This window comes from Saccopteryx bilineata, chromosome 3, assembly GCF_036850765.1.
Source record: "Saccopteryx bilineata isolate mSacBil1 chromosome 3, mSacBil1_pri_phased_curated, whole genome shotgun sequence".
Lineage (NCBI taxonomy): Eukaryota > Metazoa > Chordata > Mammalia > Chiroptera > Emballonuridae > Saccopteryx > Saccopteryx bilineata.
In genome coordinates this window covers 303,327,483-303,349,913 of record NC_089492.1, presented here as the reverse complement: position 1 = coordinate 303,349,913, position 22,431 = coordinate 303,327,483, and the positions used below count along the sequence as shown (strand labels likewise).

General features: G+C 40.2%; 1 protein-coding gene across 1 annotated transcript in view; it reads right to left on the bottom strand.

Annotated features, from left to right (window-relative positions):
• Positions 1–22,431, bottom strand: part of LOC136330152 (zinc finger protein 432-like) — a 130,361-nt gene that overhangs the window by 6,320 nt on the left and 101,610 nt on the right. Inside the window, 2 exon segments of the mRNA XM_066266657.1 lie at positions 4,554–4,649; positions 4,907–5,033. Coding sequence (XP_066122754.1) covers positions 4,554–4,649; positions 4,907–5,033 — 223 coding nt within the window.

Below are 22,431 nucleotides of genomic sequence, written 5' to 3'. Positions count from 1 at the left end.
TTTTTCCCTTCTTTCCTACAGCCATTGCTCCATTGGAGCATATAGGCCTGGGGCACTGAGGATGACTCCATGACCTTCACTTCGGGCAGTAAAAACATGGCTCTGATGACAACAGAGCAAGGGTCACAGGTGTGGAGAGCATCACCCCCTAGTGGGCTTGCCACATGGATCACCATTTGAGGTGCATGTGGGAGTCTGTCTCTGCTTCCCCTCTTCTCATTAAATTAAGATTAAAAAAGATTTGATTTATTGAGAGTACATAGAGAGATGAGAGCTGGTGTGGGGCAAAAAGTATTGACTAATAGTTGCTTCACTTTAGGTTTTTATTCCTTGCCACTTGTCCCTTAATCCTGCAAACCCAGAGCTTTAAATTGGAAACCTCTGCATTGTACATCACTTCTCTAACCACTGAACCACAACAGGTCAGGCTCTAAAAGCAGGTTTATATTTTATTTTTATACTTTATGCATTTTGGAAAAGAGGGAGAGACAGAGAAGAGTGAGGAGCAGGAAGCATCAACTTGCATATGTGCCTTGACCAGTCAACCCTGCGGTTTACCAGCCGGCAAGCTTAGTGTTCCTGGTGGGCGCTTTATCCAGTGGGACACCAGAGGTCAGATTCAAAATCAATTTTTTTGAGTTTTTTTCTGAGAGACAGAGTCAGAAAAAAGGACAGATAGGGACAAAGAGACAGTAAGACAGAGAGATTAAACGCATCTATTCTTTGTTAAAACACCTTAGTTTCTCAGTGATTGCTTTCTCATATATGCACTGACCGGGGGTCTACAGCAAATCGAGACCCCTTGCTCAAGTCAGTAATCTTGGTTCCAAGCTGTTGAGCTTTACTCAAACAAGATGAACCTGCGCTCAAGCTGGCGAACTTGGATTCTCAAACCTAGGTCCTCCATTTTGACTTCGATTTTTTTTTTTTTTTTTAAAGGGATAGAGAGTCAGATACAGGGATAGATAGGGACATACAGACAAGAACGGAGAGAGATGAGAAGCATCAATCATCTTTTTTTTTTTCCCGTTGTGACACCGTAGTTGTTCATTGACTGCTTTCTCTTATGTGCCATGACCTCGTGCCTTCAGCAGACTGAGTAACCCCTTGCTTGAGACAGTGACCTTGGGTCCATGCCAGGGAGTTTTGCTCAAGCCAGATGAGCCAGCCCTCAAGCTGGCAACCCCCGGGTCTCGAACCTAGTCCTTCCGTATTCCAGTCTGACACTCTATCCACTGCGCCACCGCCTGGTCAGGCAACTTTGATGTTCTTAATACTATATAACCACCTGGTCAAAACTCAAGTTTTAGAAACATAAAGCAGCCTGACCAGGCAGTGGCGCAGTAGATAGAGAGTTGGATTGGGATGCAGAAGACCCAGGTTTAAGACCCTGATGTCACCAGCTTGAGCACGGACTCAACTGGTTTGAGCAAAGCTCACCAGCTTGGACCCAAGGTCGCTGGCTCGAGCAAGGGGTTACTCGATCTGCTGAAGAACCAGAGTCAAGGCACATATGAGAAAGCAATCAATAAACAACTGATGTGTCACAAGAAAAACTTATGATTGATGATTCTCATCTCTCTCTGTTCCTGTCTGTCTCTATCTATCCCTCTCTCTGACTCTGTTTCTGTAAAAACAAAAGCCCCCAAAACATAAACCAATCACATCATGCAGGCAGAAATCATAGTTATGGAACATACTAAAGAGTCTTTCAGAAGAGGACAAACTGTCTAATCAAGATAACAGTACATCACAAAGCTCAGTGCAGGAAAAGCTGTTATTTCACTTGACAGGAAACTTGGGACCAATTATTGGGCACTTAGTGTTTTCAGAAATTGATGGGAAGGTAATATTATTTTAAAGTTCCAGCAATAATAAATTCTTTTAAGAAAACAATTGCAATTTCTGCGTAATAAAGAAGAAAATCACAGGGGTACGATTTAGGAAAGGCTAGCCTGACAAGGCAGTGGTGAGAAAATAAGAGTGTTGAAAAGGAATACTGAGGACCTACGTTCAATACGCTGATGTTTCCAGTGAGGTCACTGGCTTGAGAATGGGATCATAGGCATGACACCAGAGAAGCTGGTTTGAGCCCATGGTGTCTGTCCATAGCAAGGGGTCACTTGCTCTGCTGCAGCCTCCAAGTCCAGGCACATTCCAGAAAGCAATCAATAAACTAAGGAGACTAAGGAGCTGCACAAATAGTTAATGCATCTCACCTCTCTCTCTTTCTGCCTGTATGTTTTTATCTTTTGCTCTAGCCTTCTCTCTGTCTCTGTCACACACATACAAAAATAAAGACTAAAATGTTTTATTCTAAAACTAACAAACTGATCTTGGAAGTAATCAAAGACCTAATTAAATAAAGGAAAACCCATAATCCTGGATTAGTAAAAAGAGTACACTGCAGAAAAAATAACACTATACACTATAGAATGAGATAGCTGTAATCACTGTCGACACACTAGCTGGTTAGTTTTGAAGAAATTGACAAGCTTATTTTAAAATTTATATTGAAATTGAAGAAAAATGCAGCTGTCCAAATGATCTCTATATTTCCTCTTTGTACTTCTCTGAAGTGAGAATTGAGGAGGCAGAGAAAGACTCCTGCATGTGCCTGACCAAGATCGACCTGGCATGCTGAATAGGGATTAACGCTGTGCCCATCTGTGGCATTGCTCCTTTGCTACTGGAGCCATTCTAGCACCTGAGGTGGAGGTCAGGAAGTGATCCTCATCACCCAGCACCACATGCTCCAATGGAGCCTTGGCTGTGGATGGGAAAAATAGAGATAGAGAAAGAAGAGGGGGAAGGGTAGAGAAGATGATAAGTGCTTCTCTTGTGTGCCTTGAGCAAGAATGGAACTCTAGACCTTCACATGCCAGGGTGATTGATGCTCCACCTCTGAGCCAACTGTCCAGGGCCTCAAAATGATCTTGAAAGAGAAGAACAGACTCAGACAATTCACTCTTTCCAATTTTGAAAGGTGCTACAAAACTACGGATATAAAAAAGCACCGTGAAAATGTGTACAGAAAAAAATGTCCCAAAATTTTTACAAAAGTGATGGTTGCACAACTAAATGAATAAAGTAAAAACTAATTAGCTATTCATTTAAGGGGCTAAGTTGATTCATCGGTGAATTAAAATAAATAAAACCTTTAACTCTAATGTAAAATCAGAAGCTTTAGGAAAACAAAGGCAGCAAAAAAATCTCATGAAAAAAATCTAATTTAGGAAACTTGGAAAAGATGGCACGTGAAGCACACATAAGTTGGAATTAGTTTGAGCTTGACCTCATGTGGCATGGTAACAAGGTCTATTCGAGTTCATTATATGAAACATTACAGCAGGGGTCCCCAAACTACGGCCCACGGGCCACACGCGGCCCCGAGGCCATTTATCCAGCCCCAGCTGCACTTCCGTAAGGGGCACCTCTTTCATTGGTGGTCAATGAAAGGTGCACATTGACCATCTCATTAGCCAAAAGCAGGCCCATAGTTCCCATTGAAATACTGGTCAGTTTCTTGATTTAAATTTACTTGTTTTTTATTTTAAATATTGTGTTTGTTCCTGTTTTGTTTTTTTACTTTAAAATAAGATATGTGGTGTGCATAGGGATTTGTTCATAGTTTTTTTTATAGTCCGGCCCTCCAACGGTCTGAGGGACAGTGAACTGGCCCCCTGTATAAAAAGTTTGGGGACCCCTGCATTACAGGAATGTAAGACAGCTACATAAAAAAACGTAAGTAAAACAAAAGTAAATAAGAGCTCAGAATGTAGTGAACATCCTAGGTGATGCTAGGACATATGAAATTTAAAATGTCTAATCTTGAATTCTAAAGTTCAAAAAGGATGAAGGAATGGTGGTGATTCTCACTCTCATAGAAAATGAGAAGTTGGAGGCTGGCTGCCATGACAGTGAGTGGAACGAACAGGAAGGAAGCGCACATTAGACAACAATGAGGGAGATGACAGTATGTGAGTCTATTTCATGGAACAAAAATAGGTTCAATAATGGGAACTGAGGAAAGGTTTAACAGTGAAGAGAACTGAGTATGAAAACAGCTGGAGAAAAGGGAAGCAAAGAATGACATAAATGCACAATGAAAACCAGACTCTCATGGCGACACAGCTTCCAAGATATGGATGGCTTTTATTGAAGAAAAGCACTATTTTCATACAAGGCAGTAGTAACAAAACTGTGATGAATTCATACTTCTGTCTTTCCAAAGTGGCCCAGAATGTGGAATTTCAGAGAAAGAGGGTGTACCACAAGCTGAGACGCAGTGAGGATGGACAGAGAGTAAAATATGAGAGGGCTAAAAAAAACACACAAAGAAAAATAACATTTACAGAAAATAAGTGTGATGAAACAAATGAGAAAAAAGGGGTATGTTTCCCTTTAAATTTCTACAAATAAAAAGGGTTCCCATTGGTGAAGGGGTGGTTTGATTTATTCATCCAATGTTACAGGTCTGATGTGTTCTCTGACTAAAATATGACTTCTTGCCATTAAGACGCCAACCCCCTGGGTGCTTGACTCCCACTCACCTGGACAGACTAAATGCTGGGGTTCATCCCCTACTGTCCATGGTTCTTCTCCTCGCTCCAACTTGGAAAGTGTATCTGGTTTGGTGGATTGATACCCTGCTCAGAGGGAAAAATGACAGAAGAGTTAAACACACTGAACTGGGCTGTGGTCTGTCAAGATGAGGAATGTTACATTTTAAGAAATGAACATGCTTCACATCTGTAAACAAAGCCCTTTGTCTTAGGAAGCAGAATGTTATACATTCTTCTTTGAGGTAATGGAAGAATCTAAGGTTCTTCCTTTTCAGAGAACTGTAGTTATTCAGAAGCTACAAAAAGGCAACTTATAAGTGAAACAGGGGAGCTGTCCTCACCCACTGACAGCAGGTTGCTGTAGTTCTCCAACATCACGTCCCGGTACAGGTCCTTCTGATTGGGGTCCAGGAGCTGCCACTCCTCCCAGGTGAAGTTCACGGCCACATCGTGAAATGTCAGGCATTCCTGAAACAACACTGTGCTGTTTAATGGTGTGATGTGCTTTTGATGAGGTAAAATAAATGTTACATTTTCTCCCATTTTCACTTTATATAATGTATCTATAGAGTGAAAGAAATTTCATTTTATTATACAACTGAATAATCACATACCTAGTAAATTACAAGTTGGAATAAAAGTAGGTTTCCATTTGTACATATCAAAAATACAATCATAAAAAATTATACAAGAATAAACTCTGTTTTACATATAACAACAACTGCAACTTATTTTTGCCCAAATCTGTAGTCTGCAACTCTGCATTCTATCATCTATGGATTTATCTGATCACAAGGTTTTATAATGTAAGCTCGTTTTGTATACACCTCTACAAATCCATTAAGAAAAAAAAGGATAAACACAAATGCCTACTTAGGCAGTGAAAGAGTGGAGATAACATCAACCTGAGACCTGAGGATTCAGGTTCAAAACTCTCAGGTCTCTGGTTTGAGCACCCATACTCTCCAGCTCTGGTGTGGGGTAGCTGGCCTGTAATTTCATTGAAATGATCCCACGGCTGCTGGCTTGAGCCTAAAGGTCGCTGGCTTAAAGCCCAAGGTTTCTGACTTGAGCTTAAGATCACTGACTTGAGCAGAAGTTAATTGGCTTGAATTAAGACCTACCTTATTGACAAGGTAATTATGAGAAGTAATCAATGAACAGCTCAAGTTTTTCAACTACAAGTGGATGCTTCTAATCTCTTCCTGTCTATCCTGCACCCTCCCTGTCGCTCTCAAGAGAAGAATGGATGACAGGATGAGATAAACCAGAAAAAAGGGGGGAGGTAGCTATGGGCAGGGACTAGTGTAGGGGTTGGGAACCTTTTTGGCTGAGAGAGCCATGAACGCCACATATTTTAAAATATAATTCCGGAGACCTGCAGATGGCAGCAGAGTAGGCAAATGCACAGACGCCCAGCTCTCACCACCAAACTGGAATACAAATCAATTTAGGAAAAATCAGTGAAAAACCAACTCTGGACTACAAGAACAGCTCTCAAAAACCAAGGAGCAAAGAAGAAGCCACGACAAACCTGGGAGGGAGTGCCTGAATCTCCCCTGCTTACAGGAATAGGGGGGGGGGGGTGAGGCTGAGAGCCCAGAGGGGATCTAACTCCAGGGAAAAGAGCAGAAAATATTGCTCACAGCCACTTGCCTGGCGACCAGGGAGCAAGGTGTGTTGAAAAGACCAGCTTATCTCCCAAGTGGAAAGGAAAGAGAGAGGGACAGACTATGAGGGGCTAAGGAATGCAGGAAAGGACCTAAAAAAAAAGCTGACTCATTGGTGTTGGAGGCAGCCATAGCTGGGGGAGGGACTGATCCTTCCCCACAAAACAGTACTGAATTGCTTCCAGACCAAAGATCTCCTGACATCTCTCCAGCTCCAATTAGCACAAGACACAGCTGAAAACAAGAAGTGGGGAAGAAAGGCAGTAACGCAGGTCTCCCTACTGAAGCTAAGAAAACACCCTGCCCCCAGAGAGATTAGTTGGTGGAAGAGGCCTTCAAAGTCTCAGGTTACACTGATGCATTTCTGGATACAGTTTCAAGGAAGTCCCCTGTTGAGATCAGTAAACAAGATTATCACCTGTTAAGAAAACAAACAAATCAAGACTTCAAAGCTGCCCAAATTTTAAAGTGGATTACAAATAATAGCTGATACCAACCCAAGAAGACCTAGAAAAAACACAACTGAAAACTTTAGGCAGGCAACACCAAGCCTAGACACAACCAGCTCTATAAGCAAAACACCCAAACATAGACATAATGAGAAGACAAAAAAGTGCAAACCAAATGAAACCACAAGAGACACCTTCAGGAGATGAACTGAGTGATATGGAAATAATCAAACTTCCAGATGCGGAGATCAAAATAATGATTGTATGGATGCTTAGGGATCTTAGAACAACAATGGATGGTCATTATGAACACCTAAATAAAGAAGCGGCAAGTATAAAAAAGAATCAGTCGGAGATGACAAATACAATATCAGAAATAAAGACCACAATGGAAGGAATTAAAAACAGGATAGATAGAGCTGAGGATAGAATCAGCGAGTTGGAGGACAACTAGAATGAAGGCATGAAAGCAGAGAAGAAAAAAGAAAAGAGACTCAAAAAGTCTGAGGAAACCCTTAAGAGAGCTCTGTGACAACATGAAGAGAAATAACATCTGCATCATAGGGGTCCCTGAAGAAGAAGAAAAAGAACAAGGGATAGAGACATTGTTCAATCATATCATAGCTGAAAACTTCCCTAAATTAATGCAGGAGAAACTCTCACAAGTTCAAGAAGCACAGAGGACTCCATTAAAGAGAAACCCAAAGAATCCTACACTGAGACACATCATAATTAAAATAGCAAAGCTAAGCAATAGAGAAAATATTAAAACCTGCAAGAGAAAAAAAAGCTATCATCTACAAAGGAGCCCCCAAAGGATGACATCTGACTTCTCAACAGAAATACTTGAGGCCAGAAGGGAATGGCAAGAAATATTCAAAGTAATGCAGAACAAGAACCTACAACCAAGACTACTTTATCCAGGAAGGCTATCATTTAAAATTGGAGAAATAAAAAGCTTCCCAGACAAAAAACAACTCAAGGATATCATTACAACCAGACCAATGCTGCAAGAAATGTTAAGGGACCTGTTGTAAACAGATCAAAGTGGGAAAAGAATATAGCAAAAAAGGAATACAGCTTTAAAGAATAAAATGGCAATAAACAACTACATATATATGTATGTATAATAACCTTAAATGTAAATGGATTAAATGATCCAATCAAAAGACATAGGGTAGCTGCATGGATAAGAAAACAGGACCCGTACATATGCTGTCTACAACAGACACACCTTACAACAAAAGATTCACATAGATTGAAGGTAAAAGGATGGGGAAAAAAAAGTTCATGCAAATGGAAATGAAAAAAAAGCTGGGGTAACAATACTTATATCACACAAAGTGGACTTTAAAACAAAGGATAAGGTAAGAGATAAAGAAGGCCACTACATAATGATAAGGGGAGTATTCCAACAGGAAGATATAACTATTATAAATATCTATGCACCTAATATAGGAGCACCTAAATATATAAAGCAGACTGATGAATTTAAAGGGCGAGATCAACAGCAATACTATAATAGTAGGGGATTTCAATACCCCACAACATCACTAGATAGATCCTATAAGAAAGTAAATTAACAAAGAAACAGCAGACTTATTGGAAACACTAGATCAACTCGATTTAATAGATATCTTCAGAACCTTTCACCCTAAAGCAGCACAATATACATTCTTTTCAAGTGCTCATGGTACATTCTTTAGGATAGACCACATGTTAGAGCATAAAAGTGGTCTCAACAAATTTAAGAAGATTGAAATCATATCAAGCACTTTCTCCGATCACAACGGCATGAAACTAGAAATGAACTACAACAGAAAAGCTCAAAAATTCTCAAACACATGGAAACTAAATAGCAGGTTGTTAAATAATGAATGGATGAAGAATGCGAACAAAGAAGAAATTTAAAAAATCCTAGAAACGAACGATAGTGAGCATACATCAACTCACAATTTATGGGACACAGCAAAAGCAGTACTGAGAGGGAAGTTCATAGCACTACAGGCACACTTTAAGAAGCTAGAAAAAGCTCAAATAAACAACTTAACCCTGCATCTATAAGAACTAGAAAAAGAACAGCAAGTAAAGCCCAAATGTAGTAGAAGGAAGGAAATAATAAAGATCAAAGCAGAAATAAATGACATAGAGGCTAAAGAAACAGTACGGAGGATCAATGAAACTAGGAGCTGGTTCTTTGAAAAGGTAAACAAGATTGATGAACCTTTAACTAGAATCACCAAGAAAAAGAGAGAGAGAACTCAAATAAATAAAATTAGAAATGAGTGGAGAAATAACAACTGACACAACAGAAATTAAAAATATTGTAAGAAAATACTATGAAGGACTGTATGCCAAAAAACTCGACAACCTAGATGAAATGGACAAATTCCTTGAAACATACAATCTTCCAAAAATCAATCTGGAAGAATCAGAAAACCTAAATAGACAGATTACATTACACCAAATGAGATCGAAACAGTTATCAAAAAACTCCCAACAAAGAAAAGTCCGGGGCCTGATGGCTTCACAACTGAATTCTACCAAATATTCAAAGAAGAACTAACTCCTATCCTTCTAAAGCTATTTCAAAAAAATTCAAGAGGAAGGAAGATTTCCAAGCTCCTTTTATGAGGCGAGCATAATTCTGATTCCAAAACCAGGCAAAAACAACACAAAGAAAGAAAATTATAGGCCAATATCTCCGATAAATATAGATGTTAAAATCCTCAACAAAATATTAGCAAACTGGATCCAACAATATATGGAAAAAATCATACACCATGATCAAGTGGGATTTATTCTGGGGAGGCAAGGCTGGTACAACATTCGTAAATCAATCAATGTGATTCATCACATAAACAAAAAGGAGAAAAACCATATGATAATTTCAATAGATGAAGAAAAAGCATTTTGATAAAATCCAGCACCCATTCATGATCAAAACTCTCAGCAAAATGGGAATACAGGGAACATACCTCATCATGATAAAAGCCATCTACGAAAAACCCACAGCCAACATCATACTCAATGGGCAGAAATTAAAAGCAATCCCCTTAAGATCAGGAACAAGGCAGGGGTGCCCCCTTTAACCACTTATTTAACATAGTCCTGGAAGTCCTAGCAACAGCAATCAGACAAGAAGAAGAAATAAAAGCCATTCACGTTGGAAAAGAAGAAGTAAAACTATCATTATTTGCAGATGATATGATATTGTATATAAAAAACCCTAAAGTCTCAGTCAAAAAACTACTGGACCTGATAAATGAATTCAGCAAAGTGGCAGGTTATAAAATCAATACTCAGAAATCAGAGGTACTTTTATACACCAACAATGAGCAGTCAGAAAGAGAAATTAAGGAAACAATCCCCTTCACTATTACAACCAAAAAAATAAAGTACCTAGGAGTAAACTTAACCAAGGAGACTAAAGACTTGTACTCAGAAAATTATAAAGCATTGATAAAAGAAATCAAGGAAGATACAAACAAGTGGAAGCATATGCCGTGAACCTGGTTAGGAAGAATAAACATCATTAAAATGTCTATATTACCCAAAGCAATCTATAAATTCAATGCAATACCTATTAAAATACAAATGACATACTTCAAAGATATAGATCACATATTCCAAAAATTTATATGGAACCAAAAAAGAACACAAATAGCCTCAGCAATCTTAAAAAAGAAGAATAAAGTGGGAAGTATCACACTTCCTGATATCAAATTATAGTACAAGGCCATTGTACTCAAAACAGCCTGGTACTGGCATAAGAACAGGCATATAGATCAATGGAATAGAACTGAGAACCCAGAAATAAACACACACTTTTATGGACAACTGATATTTGACAAAGGAGTTAAGAGCATACAGTGGAGTAAAGACAGCCTCTTCAACAAATGGTGTTGGGATAATTGGACAGCTACCTGCAAAAAAGTGAAACTAGATCACCACCTTACACCACTCACAAAAATAAACTCAAAATGGACAAAAGAGTTAAATGTAGGCCATGAAACCATAAGCATCCTAGAAGAAAACATAGGCAGTAAGCTCTCCAACATCTGTCGGAGCAATACATTTGCTGATTTATCTCCACAGGGAAGTGAAATAAAAGACAGGATAAACAAATGGGACTATATCAAACTAAAAAGCTTTTGCACAGCTAAAGACAATAAGAACAGAATAAAAAGACAAACTACACAATGGGAGAACATATTTGACAATACGTCTGATAAGGGGTTAATAACCAAAATTTATAAAGAACATGTAAATCTCAACACCAGGAAAACAAAAAATCCAATCAAAAAATGGGAAAAAGAAATGAATAGAAACTTCTCCAAAGAGGACATACAGATGGCCAATAGGCATATGAAAAAATGCTCAACATCACTAATCATTAGAGAAATGCAAATTAAAACCACAATGAGATATCACCTCACACCCCAGCCACAATGGCGCCCATCAACAAAACAACACAGAATAAGTGCTGGCGAGGATGTGGAGAAAAGGGAACCCTCCTGCACTGCTGGTGGGAATGCAGACTTGTGCAGCCTATGTGGAAAGCAGTATGGAGATTCCTCAAAAAAATGAAAATCAAACTGCCTTTTGACCCAGCTATCCCACTTTTAGGAATATACCCCAGGAACACCAGAGAACGGCTCCAAAAGGAGAAATGCACCCCCAGGTTTGTGGCAGCATTGTTCACAATAGCGAAGATCTGGAAACAGCCCAAGTGTCCGTCAGAGGATGAGTGGATTAAAAAGCTTTGGCATATATATACTATGGAATACTACTCAGCCATAAGAAATGATGACATTGAATCATTTACAATAACATGGATGAACCTTGATAACATTATACGGAGTAAAATAAGTAAATCAGAAAAAACTAAGAACTATATGAATCCATACATAAATGGGACATAAAAATGAGTCTCAGAGATATGAACAAGAATGTGATGACAACGGGTGTGGGGGGATGGGGCGAGGAGGGAGAGAGGGGGTGGGGAGGGGAGGGGCACAAAGAAAACCAGATAGAAGGTGACAGAAGACAATTTGACTTTGGGGGAGGGGTATACAGTACAATCAAATGTCAAAATAATCTGGAGATGTTTTCTCTCAACCTATGTACCCTGATTTATCAATGTCACTGCATTAAATTTAATTTAAAAAAATGTAATTCCATGAGAGCCTTCAAAGGAGCCACATCTGGCTCACGAGCCATAGGTTCCCGACCTCTGGACTAGGGAGATGTTGAGGGGAATAAAGTAGAGGGGGGATGCATTCAGGGCTACACTAGAATCTATATAAACACAAATTAAAATCAATAAAACAAAGAGAAGGAAAAAACCCAAAATCACCTGAGCCAGGATCATTTTTTTCTATTGTTGGAAAAAACCTCACAATAGAGAGGGTATGTGTTGGTGTGTTGTGAGTCTGCTCTAAGTTTCAGCTCAGAAACCTGTCTTCAGTTGGGTGTGTTGCCAGAGATGCTGACACCCAATTCTGTGGCTTCCTGATCTTCGTGATTCTATTGCTCCAGGGAGTTAGGACCTGTGGATTGAGGAGAAAATTCAGTGACTGGTACATTTCCTCTGGCCCAGATGCACTCACCAACTTAACAATGCTCTGAACTGCCTGAATAAACTGACCAGGGCCTAGAAAAATTTCACTTCGAGAAAAACAGAAGTAGAAGTAAGCCATCAAAACAATGGACTTCAGGAAACAAGTTACAGAGGCAAAAAAAAAGGGACCTTCAGAGTTTAGGATCAGAGAGAGAGAAACCTTGAGAAGAATAAGGGGGTGGGGAAAGGGACCAGCATGCTGCAGAGAGAGCCCTCAAAGTGATCCTACACTTTAATGCATACCTTCTGTTGACACAGGGGTCGGGAACCTATGGTTCGCAAGCAAGATGTGGCTCTTCTGTTGGCTGCATTTGCCTCGCAGACAAATCTTTAATAAAAAAAATAATAACATTAAAAATATAAAACATTCTCATGTATTACAATCCATTCATTCCTACCGCTCATGTTCATGGTTGCGGGTGGCTGGAGCCAATGACAACTGTCCTTCGGGACACATTATCCAAATTTTTACTGGATAATGAATACATAATGTACACGGGTCGTTTTATGGCTCTCATGGAATTACATTTTAAAATATGTGGTGTTCATGGCTCTCTCAGCCAAAGAGGTTCTCGAACCCTGTATTAACACATGCGTTTATGTGCCTCTAGTTAATTTATTATACCCATTTTTACTACCCATTTATTATTACTTACATACAGCTATCCATAAACATCTTATAATAGGAAAATATTTATGAGAAGGTAAAATAAAATTAGATCAAAATTGGTTCCTTTTTCATTTTTATTGATATAATTTGCATAGGTTAAACCTATTCATAATAAGCTTGTTTTGGGTAAGTTTGTTATTAATATGGAAGTCATTAAGGACTACTACAAAAAGTTCACATATATTGAACCTTCATTTAACATCCCATCACATGAACCTTTTAAATCACCACGGTACATTTGTCAAATTGAGAAATGAACATTGGTATAATATGCAACCAAGTCACAGGTTCTACTCTGATTTCACAAGTTTTTACACTACCATCCATTTTCTGTTGCACAATTTAACCCACAATATTATATTCAGATACCATTTTTCTCTATTCCGTAACCATTTCTCTGTCACATTTTTCTCAATGATGTTCTCAATTAATTTCAGGAGTACTGATGAGGTATTTTGTATATTAATTCATCTTTAGGGTTGTACTAAATGTACCTCATTAAAGAGTGATCATGCATTTTGGTACAGACACCTCAAAATTGAAGTCTCTATCACACAAATAACTAGGGGTAGAAAATACCAAATTGTCTTACAGCTGATCTCCTGGTAAGGTAGTATTGGCAGGGTTTTACACTGAAAATAGCAAGAACAATTTTGACAAAAACAACCAGTGTACAAGGCCCGCATCAAAAGATTTCAACACTTATATGTAATATCATAATTGATAGTAGTTGTGAAAGCATAAACGTGCAGATAAATAGAGAGATCCCACAAAAAACCCTGCACAAATCATATAAACACAATTGTCTGAGAAAGTTAAAAGACTTCAATTTAGAAAGGTATGCTTTCCAAAAAATGATGGTGGGATATTTAGAGGACCACTGGCATGTGGCAATAAAGAAATAAATGGAATGTCAACACATTTATTCAAAATTTTTTATTGATAAAAGACTAGTATCCAGAACATAGAATTCCTAAAAGTTGATAATTTTCAAAGATTGTTTAAAGGAAGCACTGATCCTTATACCATTTACTGCATACCGGAAACTATTAGTTAATCATCCAATGTGCCAGAATCTGTGCTCTGCTACTTTATCCCAGGTTCCTGTAGTTTCCTTGATTAGTAAAGAAACGAATACATATGATGAGGCTGCAGAGATCTGTGCCTCAGTCCTAGAGGCTGGGAGTCCCCTGTACCCATCTTTTCTCCATGCTGTGTCTTGTGTTCCTTTAAAGTCCTGCAGCACCTTCCTTTCAAGCACACCCTTTGCCAAGCTGTTCTCAGCAATCACAAAGACTCATTCAAGATTTTTTACACGTATTAACAACTGTAAACCTTGTTTTGCCCCAGTCTGTAGTGTGCAATTTTTCATTCTCATCTATGCATTCATCTGAGTGGAAGACTCTATAATGTGAAGGAGAAATTACACTTAATATATTTCAATACTTTACATATTAAATGAGGCAGTATTTTATAGGCCTCTACAAATCCCAAAGAAATAAAGATAAATAATGTAGAAAAAATAATGAAGAAAAAAATGATAAATCACTCAGAGGGTAGAGCTTCAACCTGGGATGCTGAGGACCCAGGTTCAAAATTCTCAGGTCACAGGTTTGAGCGTGCCCTTCCCAGGTTTAGTGGGGGGAGCAGCCTGTTCATAAGATTATCAAAATGATACTATGATTGCTGGCTTGAATTTAAATGTTGATGACTTAAAGCCCATGTTCCCTGACTTGAGCCCAAGATCACTGTCTTGAGCAGAATGTCACTGTCTAGACTTGAGCACGCACAGGGACAGAATGATGTTTCTATCTCTCTCTCTCCTGTGTTCTCTGTCCAAAATCAGTAAACAAAAAAATAAAATTAATAAAAAATATATGAGAAAATTTCACAATGTGGTAAGTTTTGCAAAGATTATAAACAGGGCACATAAACCACACTATAAACTAATGACACATTCCTGGAGAAAATGGACAGGGTAAAAGTACTATGGAAAAAATTTTGGTATCTATTTAGACTGAACTTATAAACACAGTAAGATACAGCACTTTCATGCTGAGGTAAATGTCTAAACTATGTATTTCTTCCCATGCAACGCCCCCCCACACACACATAAAAAGTGCACTGCTAAAACAGAAGACAAGTCCAAGAATGTCCATGGCAGTTGTATTTTAACAATCTGGACTGCAAACAATACAAGTTCAGTTATCAGCAGGAACACCTGCCATGCACTCCAACCAGGGCATGCTATGGGAAAAATACAACCTTGGCTCTTCTAAGATTTCTAAAGCATGTTAAAACAAAGACACTTTTTTAAAAATAGAGAGTCAGAAAAATAGACAAAAAGACAGGAAGGAAGAGAGATGAGACGAATAAACTCATAGCTAAAGCACTTTATTTGTTCATTGATAGCATTCTCATATATGTTTGGACCAGGGGGTTCCAGCTTAGCCAGTGATCCCTTGCTCAAGCCAGCGACTTTGGGCTCAAGCAACAGACATTGGGGCCATGTCTATGACCCCACACTCAAGACGGTGACCCTGATCCTGCACTCAAGCTAGCAATCTCAGTGTTTCAAACCTGAGTCCTCAGTCCCAGATCAATGATCCATCCACTGCAGCACAACCTGGTCAGGCCAAAATACATCTTCCTTTGTGAAGCACATGTGAAAGATCTTCTGTGGCTTACAACTGCAAAACTATTAACTGTGTAAGCATTATAGAATATGGTTACCTGACATTCATTTACACACACACACACACACACACACACACACGAAGAAAAGAAAGAAAAAAGAAACCACAGCAGATTCACATTAAGCTAAAGTAGACTACATAAAGAGTGAACGATGTACGATTAATTGATAAAGAGTTAGTTAGGCACATCTAAATAAAATGTAATGATTAATAAGGATGATGCCTGACCTCTGGTGGCACCCAAAATAAAGCATTGACCTAGAACACTGAGGTATCTGGTTCGAAACCCTGGGTTTGTCTGTTTAAGGCACATATGAGTTGATGCTGCGTGCTCTACCTTGCCTTTTCTCTCTCTCTAAATATAAATAAATAAAATCTTTAAAAATGATTAATAATAATTAAATGTATGCTAAAAGTATACTGAAAATCCTTAAAGTACTCGGTATGGAGAGCTCCCGGTAACTCAAGCTCACTTATGCTTCAGCAAAACATCAGGAACACTCCAGGTGGCCTCTGTCAAAACAACATGCAATATCACTGTAAGGTCGGTGGATAGAGGGCTGGTCATCTGGGGAACTTAGGCTCCGGGAACTTCGGCTAGGACCGCCCACAGTCAAGCGCACCAAAAAGAAACTTCCTAGGACGCCTTGGAAACAAAAGCGATTGACTGTCAGCCAGTAAGATTTCTCTATGTCATTTTAGCTCGACTTCCCTAGAGGGACCCCTTTTTAAATATACCCGCGCGGTCTCTCCATGTGCGATTTTTTCCTGACCTCCATCTTGCACGCCAGTGAGTCTCGTCTGGGGAACGCTTTGTACTGAATAAAGCCTTTTGAACTTACCACACTTGGTGGCTCCGAGACCTGTTCCTTCCTTCTCGGCGGGGAAAAATACCTTACAATCACTGTCACTCTACGGATTCCAACCACAATTTTGTCTCAAGTAAACTACCAGGTCCCTCCTGAGACAAACAACTGCTTACTCCAATCAGTCTGGTTTCCCTTCTTTCCTACCTTACAAGCCCCTTCTTTTAATTCTCATATTTCTCCCTCTCCCTTTTCTCTTAAATCACCTCCTCCTCCAGTGTTTGCCCTCATTTTCACTGCACCCAACAAGCAACTACCCATCTCTCTCCCCTTATTGGAGCAGGAATAGCGTCTACATTATCAGTCTGGACAGCAGAACCCCAAGAAAGGAGCACACCTCCCTACCCTCTTTCTCACCTCTTCTAAATTCATCTCCCTCCCAGCCTGACACAACAGGGAATGTTGTTCCTCTGCGGGGGAGGACGCTACCTTGGCCTTCCTACTACCTGGGCGGGAGCCTGTGCTTTAACATACCTCTCTCCCAAAGGTAATGTAGCCCTCAACAACCAGTCTCTCCCCATTCCAGGGATTCAGCAAGTCCGGCACAGAAGGGCAGTGCAGCTCACCCCTCTCTTGGTAACCCTCAAAATAACTTCGGGAGTTGGGACAGGTTTAGGGGTACCAGCCACCTCTGTCCTAACCTCCCTTATAATTCTCACTGAAGTGTTCATTCTTGCAGGCTGCTGCTTCACTTACCACAAATATCACAAAGAGACCTTCTGGGGGGGGGGGGGGAGGAGGCACAAAAAAATGTATCTGCAGAATTCCTGAGCAATCCAATGTGAAGCAGAGCAAGCCAAGCACACCGACCGCCTGAGTTATCCGTTGGGGCTTTACTGAGCCATTATTGAGAAATAAAAATTATGTACACTTGAAGGAATCCATGTGACCCCTTGAAATACACATAGACGGAAATAGTAGCACAATCAAGTTAATTAACACATCCCGCAGCTCACAATCAGTTCTACGTACGTGTGGGAAGAACACTCGGCACGTGGATCTGCGGTACATCCCGCGGCCAGAACTTTACGAGTGAAAGTTTGTACCCGTGGGAGGACAGAACACAAACTCCTTCAGAACACTATTGGCTACTGACGAACGGAGAGCTCACTTTCGGTTTTAAAAGTAAAAACTACGAAGATGCAGTTACTTAACGAAAAGAAGAGCCGAGCGCAGGGAGCAGCCTGGGAGCCATTTTAACCCCCACCCCCAAGGAAAGCGCCGGACTCTCGCGGGGTCGGCTGAATTTGCACGGACGGCAGGGCCGCCTGAGGGAACTATAAGTTCCACGACGACATCCAGACTGTGAAGAAAAGGAGTTATGAAATGAAGGTTTAACGTAGAAAAACGGGAACTCACATTTCGTACTATGACCTTCGCGTCCAGTTCCCGGTCTGCAGAAAATGGCGCTCAGAAGAAATAAGGAACGTCCTCGAGGCGTGGCCTGGATAGACTGGGCAAGCGCGCCGGGACATCCCAAAAGCTGGAAAAAAAAAAGAGTATGGGCGGGGTGTCCCAGGGAGGGAGAGACAGAGGGTGGAGTCTGTTGAGGCCAGGCATGCGCAATAACACTGAAAAGGTGAAACTAAATCAAGAAGGTGGTGGGAGAGGTTCTTTAACCTGACGTTTACAGTACAGCAATGGTTGTTTTCTAAGGTCAGGAATACCCATATGTCTTTCATACTTGTGTGTGCACTTATTAAGCATTAGAATGAGGGCCCTGGTTCTTCAGGTTGTTAGGGCATCATCTGATATGCCAAGGTTGTGGGTTCCTTCCCTGCATGGGACATATACAAGAAACCGCTGGTGCCTGACCTGTGGTGGCACAGTGGATAAAGTGTTGACCTGGAAATGCTGAGGTCACAGGTTCTAAACCCTGGGCTTGCCTGGTCAGGGCACATGTGAGAGTTGATGCTTCTAGCTCAGCTCCTCCCCCCTTCTCTCTCTCTGTCTCTCTCTCCTCTCTAAAATGAATAAATAAAATTTAAAAAAAATTAAAAAAAAAAAGAAGAAAATAAAAGAAACCGCCGGTGAATTCTGTTTCCCTTCCGCGCTTTCTAAAATGAATTTAAAATTAAAAAATATATACTTATTGTCCCATTCCACACTTGACATCAATTACCTTCAAATACTTTTTTTAAACCTGTTTACAGCATACTGATGAGGCAGGTTACAAAGAAGCTAGGAACATTCCTTTAGAAGTAGAATGGGGAAACTGAGACAGATAACTGAACTGGTTGAGCAATTTACGCCAAATACAAAAGGTCACCTCTCTAAATATAACATTAGCTGTATTTGAGCTCCATCCCAAATAAAGCAGCAAAACCAACGGGGCTATGCCAGGATCAGCTGCACGGACTAATAACACCCTGGCACTGACTAATCAGTAGAGAACAAAACCCATAAAGAACTCACCTAGAAAAGTTGATGAATGTTCTATTGAAATCTTCTCCTAACTCAGTCTTTACAAACGCTCAAAACAGAAGGCTGAGAGTGTTGCACTCGCCGGGTAAAATAGACACTGGAGACGTTTGGAGAGTTTAAACAAAGTTTTATGGCAAAGAAAAAGCAAAACCTGCGCAGGGGTGAGCTCAGGTGGCAGTCACCAGAGTCACACCGAGCGCCTACAATCTAGGGGTTTTTATAGCGTAGAAGCAAGCGGTTCATACAGAAGTGAATTTTGCGTTTAGCAATTGGCTCCCCCAAATTAAATTTTAGTCACGTGCCTTAGTAACCAGTCATACAGTTGAAAGCCCCCAGCTGGAAAAGTCCCTATCTATCCTCCAGGATTGGGCTACACTAATCATCCTGGGAGTTTTACGACTTTCCTATCTCAAGGACTCATCTATTCCTAGCCATCCTGGGAGTCTAACGACTTCCATCTGTTCCTAGTCATCCTGGGAGTCTAACGACTTCCATCTGTTCCTAGTCATCCTGGGAGTCTAACACCTTCCTTATCTCAAGGACTCATCTGTCCCGGGAATGGGTTGCATTTACTGGACTAGTTCCTTTGAAGTTATTTCTAAAGCCTATTAATATATTTTATGGCCTTTATTCGGATGTCACATTTTCTCCTCTTCTTTGTACTAGTTAAATCATTAACTATAATGGAGATTCTTCGACTATACTAAGGCGTTGGTAGGGCTGAGATAAAACCATTACTTTGACTGTTTCTATTCTTTCCTTAATAAAATCAAATAACTTGTTGAGGATTATGGGTCCAATAGTGAGGGCCAACAACAGTATTAACAATGGTCCCGCTAGTGTAGTTATCAATGTAGTTAGCCAGGGTGACAGTTTGAATATAGAAGTGAACCAATCTAAGTTGTCATTATTTTGCTGAATGTGCTCTGCTAATTGTTTTATCTATTTTATCCTGGATTTCATTACTGTTATCAGTTAAATTAAAGCAACACATTCCTTTAACTTTTTCACATCCCTGGTGGTGAAATAATAGTAAATAGTCAATAGCTGCCCGATTATCTAAAACGGCTTGGCGTAATTGCTGCTGTTCATTATTTAAAAGAGCTAATGCTTGAGACGTTTCGTTGATGCTTTTAGCTAAGTTACAAGCTAAATGCTGGATTTGTCTATGATTGTAAGCACCCCATGCTAGATTCCCTGTGCCACTTAAAATTATGGCATATCCTTCAGTATCGGACAGTAATCGTACTTCATCATGACATTCAGGTCCTACAGGGAGGGAGGCAGCACGCCTACTACAAAGAGTGGTATTGTGCTCAAGAAGTAACAAATCATTCTTATTAGGTAAGAAAGTAGCAATCCTGCCTGACCAGGTGGTGGCACAGTGGATAGAGCGTCGGACTGGGATGCGGAAGGACCCAGGTTCGAGACCCCGAGGTCGCCAGCTTGAGCGTGGGCTCATCTGGCTTGAGCAAAGAGCTCACCAGCTTGGACCCAAGGTCGCTGGCTCCAGCAGGGGGTTACTCGGTCTGCTGAAGGCCCACGGTCAAGGCACGTGTGAGAAAGCAATCAATGAACAACTAAGAAGTCGCAACGCGAAACGAGAAACTGATGGTTGATGCTTCTCATCTCTCTCCATTCCTGTCTGTCTGTCCCTGTCTATCTCTGCCTCTGTAAAAAAATTAAACAAATTAAAAAAAAAAGTAGCAATCCTAGCTAAACAACAAGTGGTGTCAGTAAGATTAGGGGGAATATAATTATAAGTCATAGAGTTACAGGTAAAGAACCATCCAGTAGGCAAGGTAATGTAGCCATAAATGGAAGGGTATTTGATAGTATTATTACAGGGTAAAAAGCCAGGGGTAGTTTTACAATTTTTACTACAATTAACAAAAAGAACACAAGTATCATTTGGTACAATAATGCTATGGGGAGTATGAATCTGTAATGCATAGCTTGGCAACTGATAAGAAGCTTTTCCCCAATTTGCTAAATCTAGATAAGTTACAGTCTTATTAGGGATACTGGAGAAGAAAGTTAAATTCCTTATGTCAGCTGCCGGTTTACATACCGGGCGTAGACATTTTCCTAGCATGAAATGAGTATGACTATCCTGTTCAAGGCAAAACGATGAGACATTTAGGGTGCGTGCTAAGGCTACCCATAAATTCTCTGGATGATTCAGGGTTTCCTGGAAAGCAAGTACTGGTTTAATGCTGTACAACATATAAAAGAAAACTATTACTACGATTCGGGTAAGAACCGTACTTTTAAGGGATTGTGGGGATCCGCTTTGACTCTCCATTTTGTTTTCTTTAAGCCTGGTTCTTGAGCTAATTTTACATGTGATAGATGAATCCAGTAAGGTTTTTCAGCTATCCTCACAGCCGTGGGCGTGCTGAACAGTACCTGGAACAGTCCTTGCCACCGAGCGTCAAGGTTCCCGCGACGGTGGTTAAGAATCCATACCCATTGTCCTGGCTCCGGTGGAGTTGGCAGTGGAAGTCCTTTGAGTTGGTCCTTCTGCTTGTCTCTAAGCGCCCGTACTTCTGCACGTATCAGTTGTAATGCCTGTAAGGACTTTAGAAAACTCTGATTAGAAACCTCAATTTCTTCCCTCGTTATTTGTGGAACCAAAGGAGTCGGTGGCCCATACATTAACTCATAAGGAGTCCATTTTCCTGTATAAGGTGTATTTCGAACCCTATATAGTGCAAAAGGGAGTAGCTCTACCCAATTTTCGCCAGTCTCCTCTCATAACTTAATTATAGTCTCTTTAAGGGTCCTATTCATCCTCTCAACTTGCCCTGAACTTTGAGGCCGATAAATGCAATGTAATTTCCAATTGATCCCTAATCTTTTTGCCAATTCCTGTGATATTTTGGACACAAAAGCAGGTCCATTATCTGACCCCACAGCAATGGGAATGCCATATCATGGAATGATTTCTCTCAAAAGTATTTTACAAACTGTTGAAGCAGTTTCTCCTTTTGTTGGAAAGGCCTCAGTCCAACCAGTAAAGGTGTCTATTAAAACCAGCAAATATTTGTAGTCTAATTTCCCTGGAGTCATTTCGGTAAAGTCTACTTCCCATAGTTCTCCAGGAGCTTTTCCTCGGTGCCTGATGAGAGGAGGTAATTTCTTGTTGACAGCATTTACTTTGGCACAAGCCTGACACCTAGACACCACAGAGTGTATGATATCTCTGATTTCTGCTCCCTCATAATATTTTCTTACTAAATGTTCTAGTTTTTGTTGTCCTAAGTGGGAGCTACTATGTATTTCTTGAATTATTTGTCTTAACACTCCTTGTGGTAGGTATATTCTGCTGTCTGGTAATTCTATCCATCCCTGTTTACTTTTCTTACCCCCCTAGTTGCTTACCTTTCTCTTCTTCCTTTGGCTCATACCTTGGTTCTATTTGTAAACTAGGGGGTGGGATGAGCAGCAGTTGGTTAGTGTGTTCCT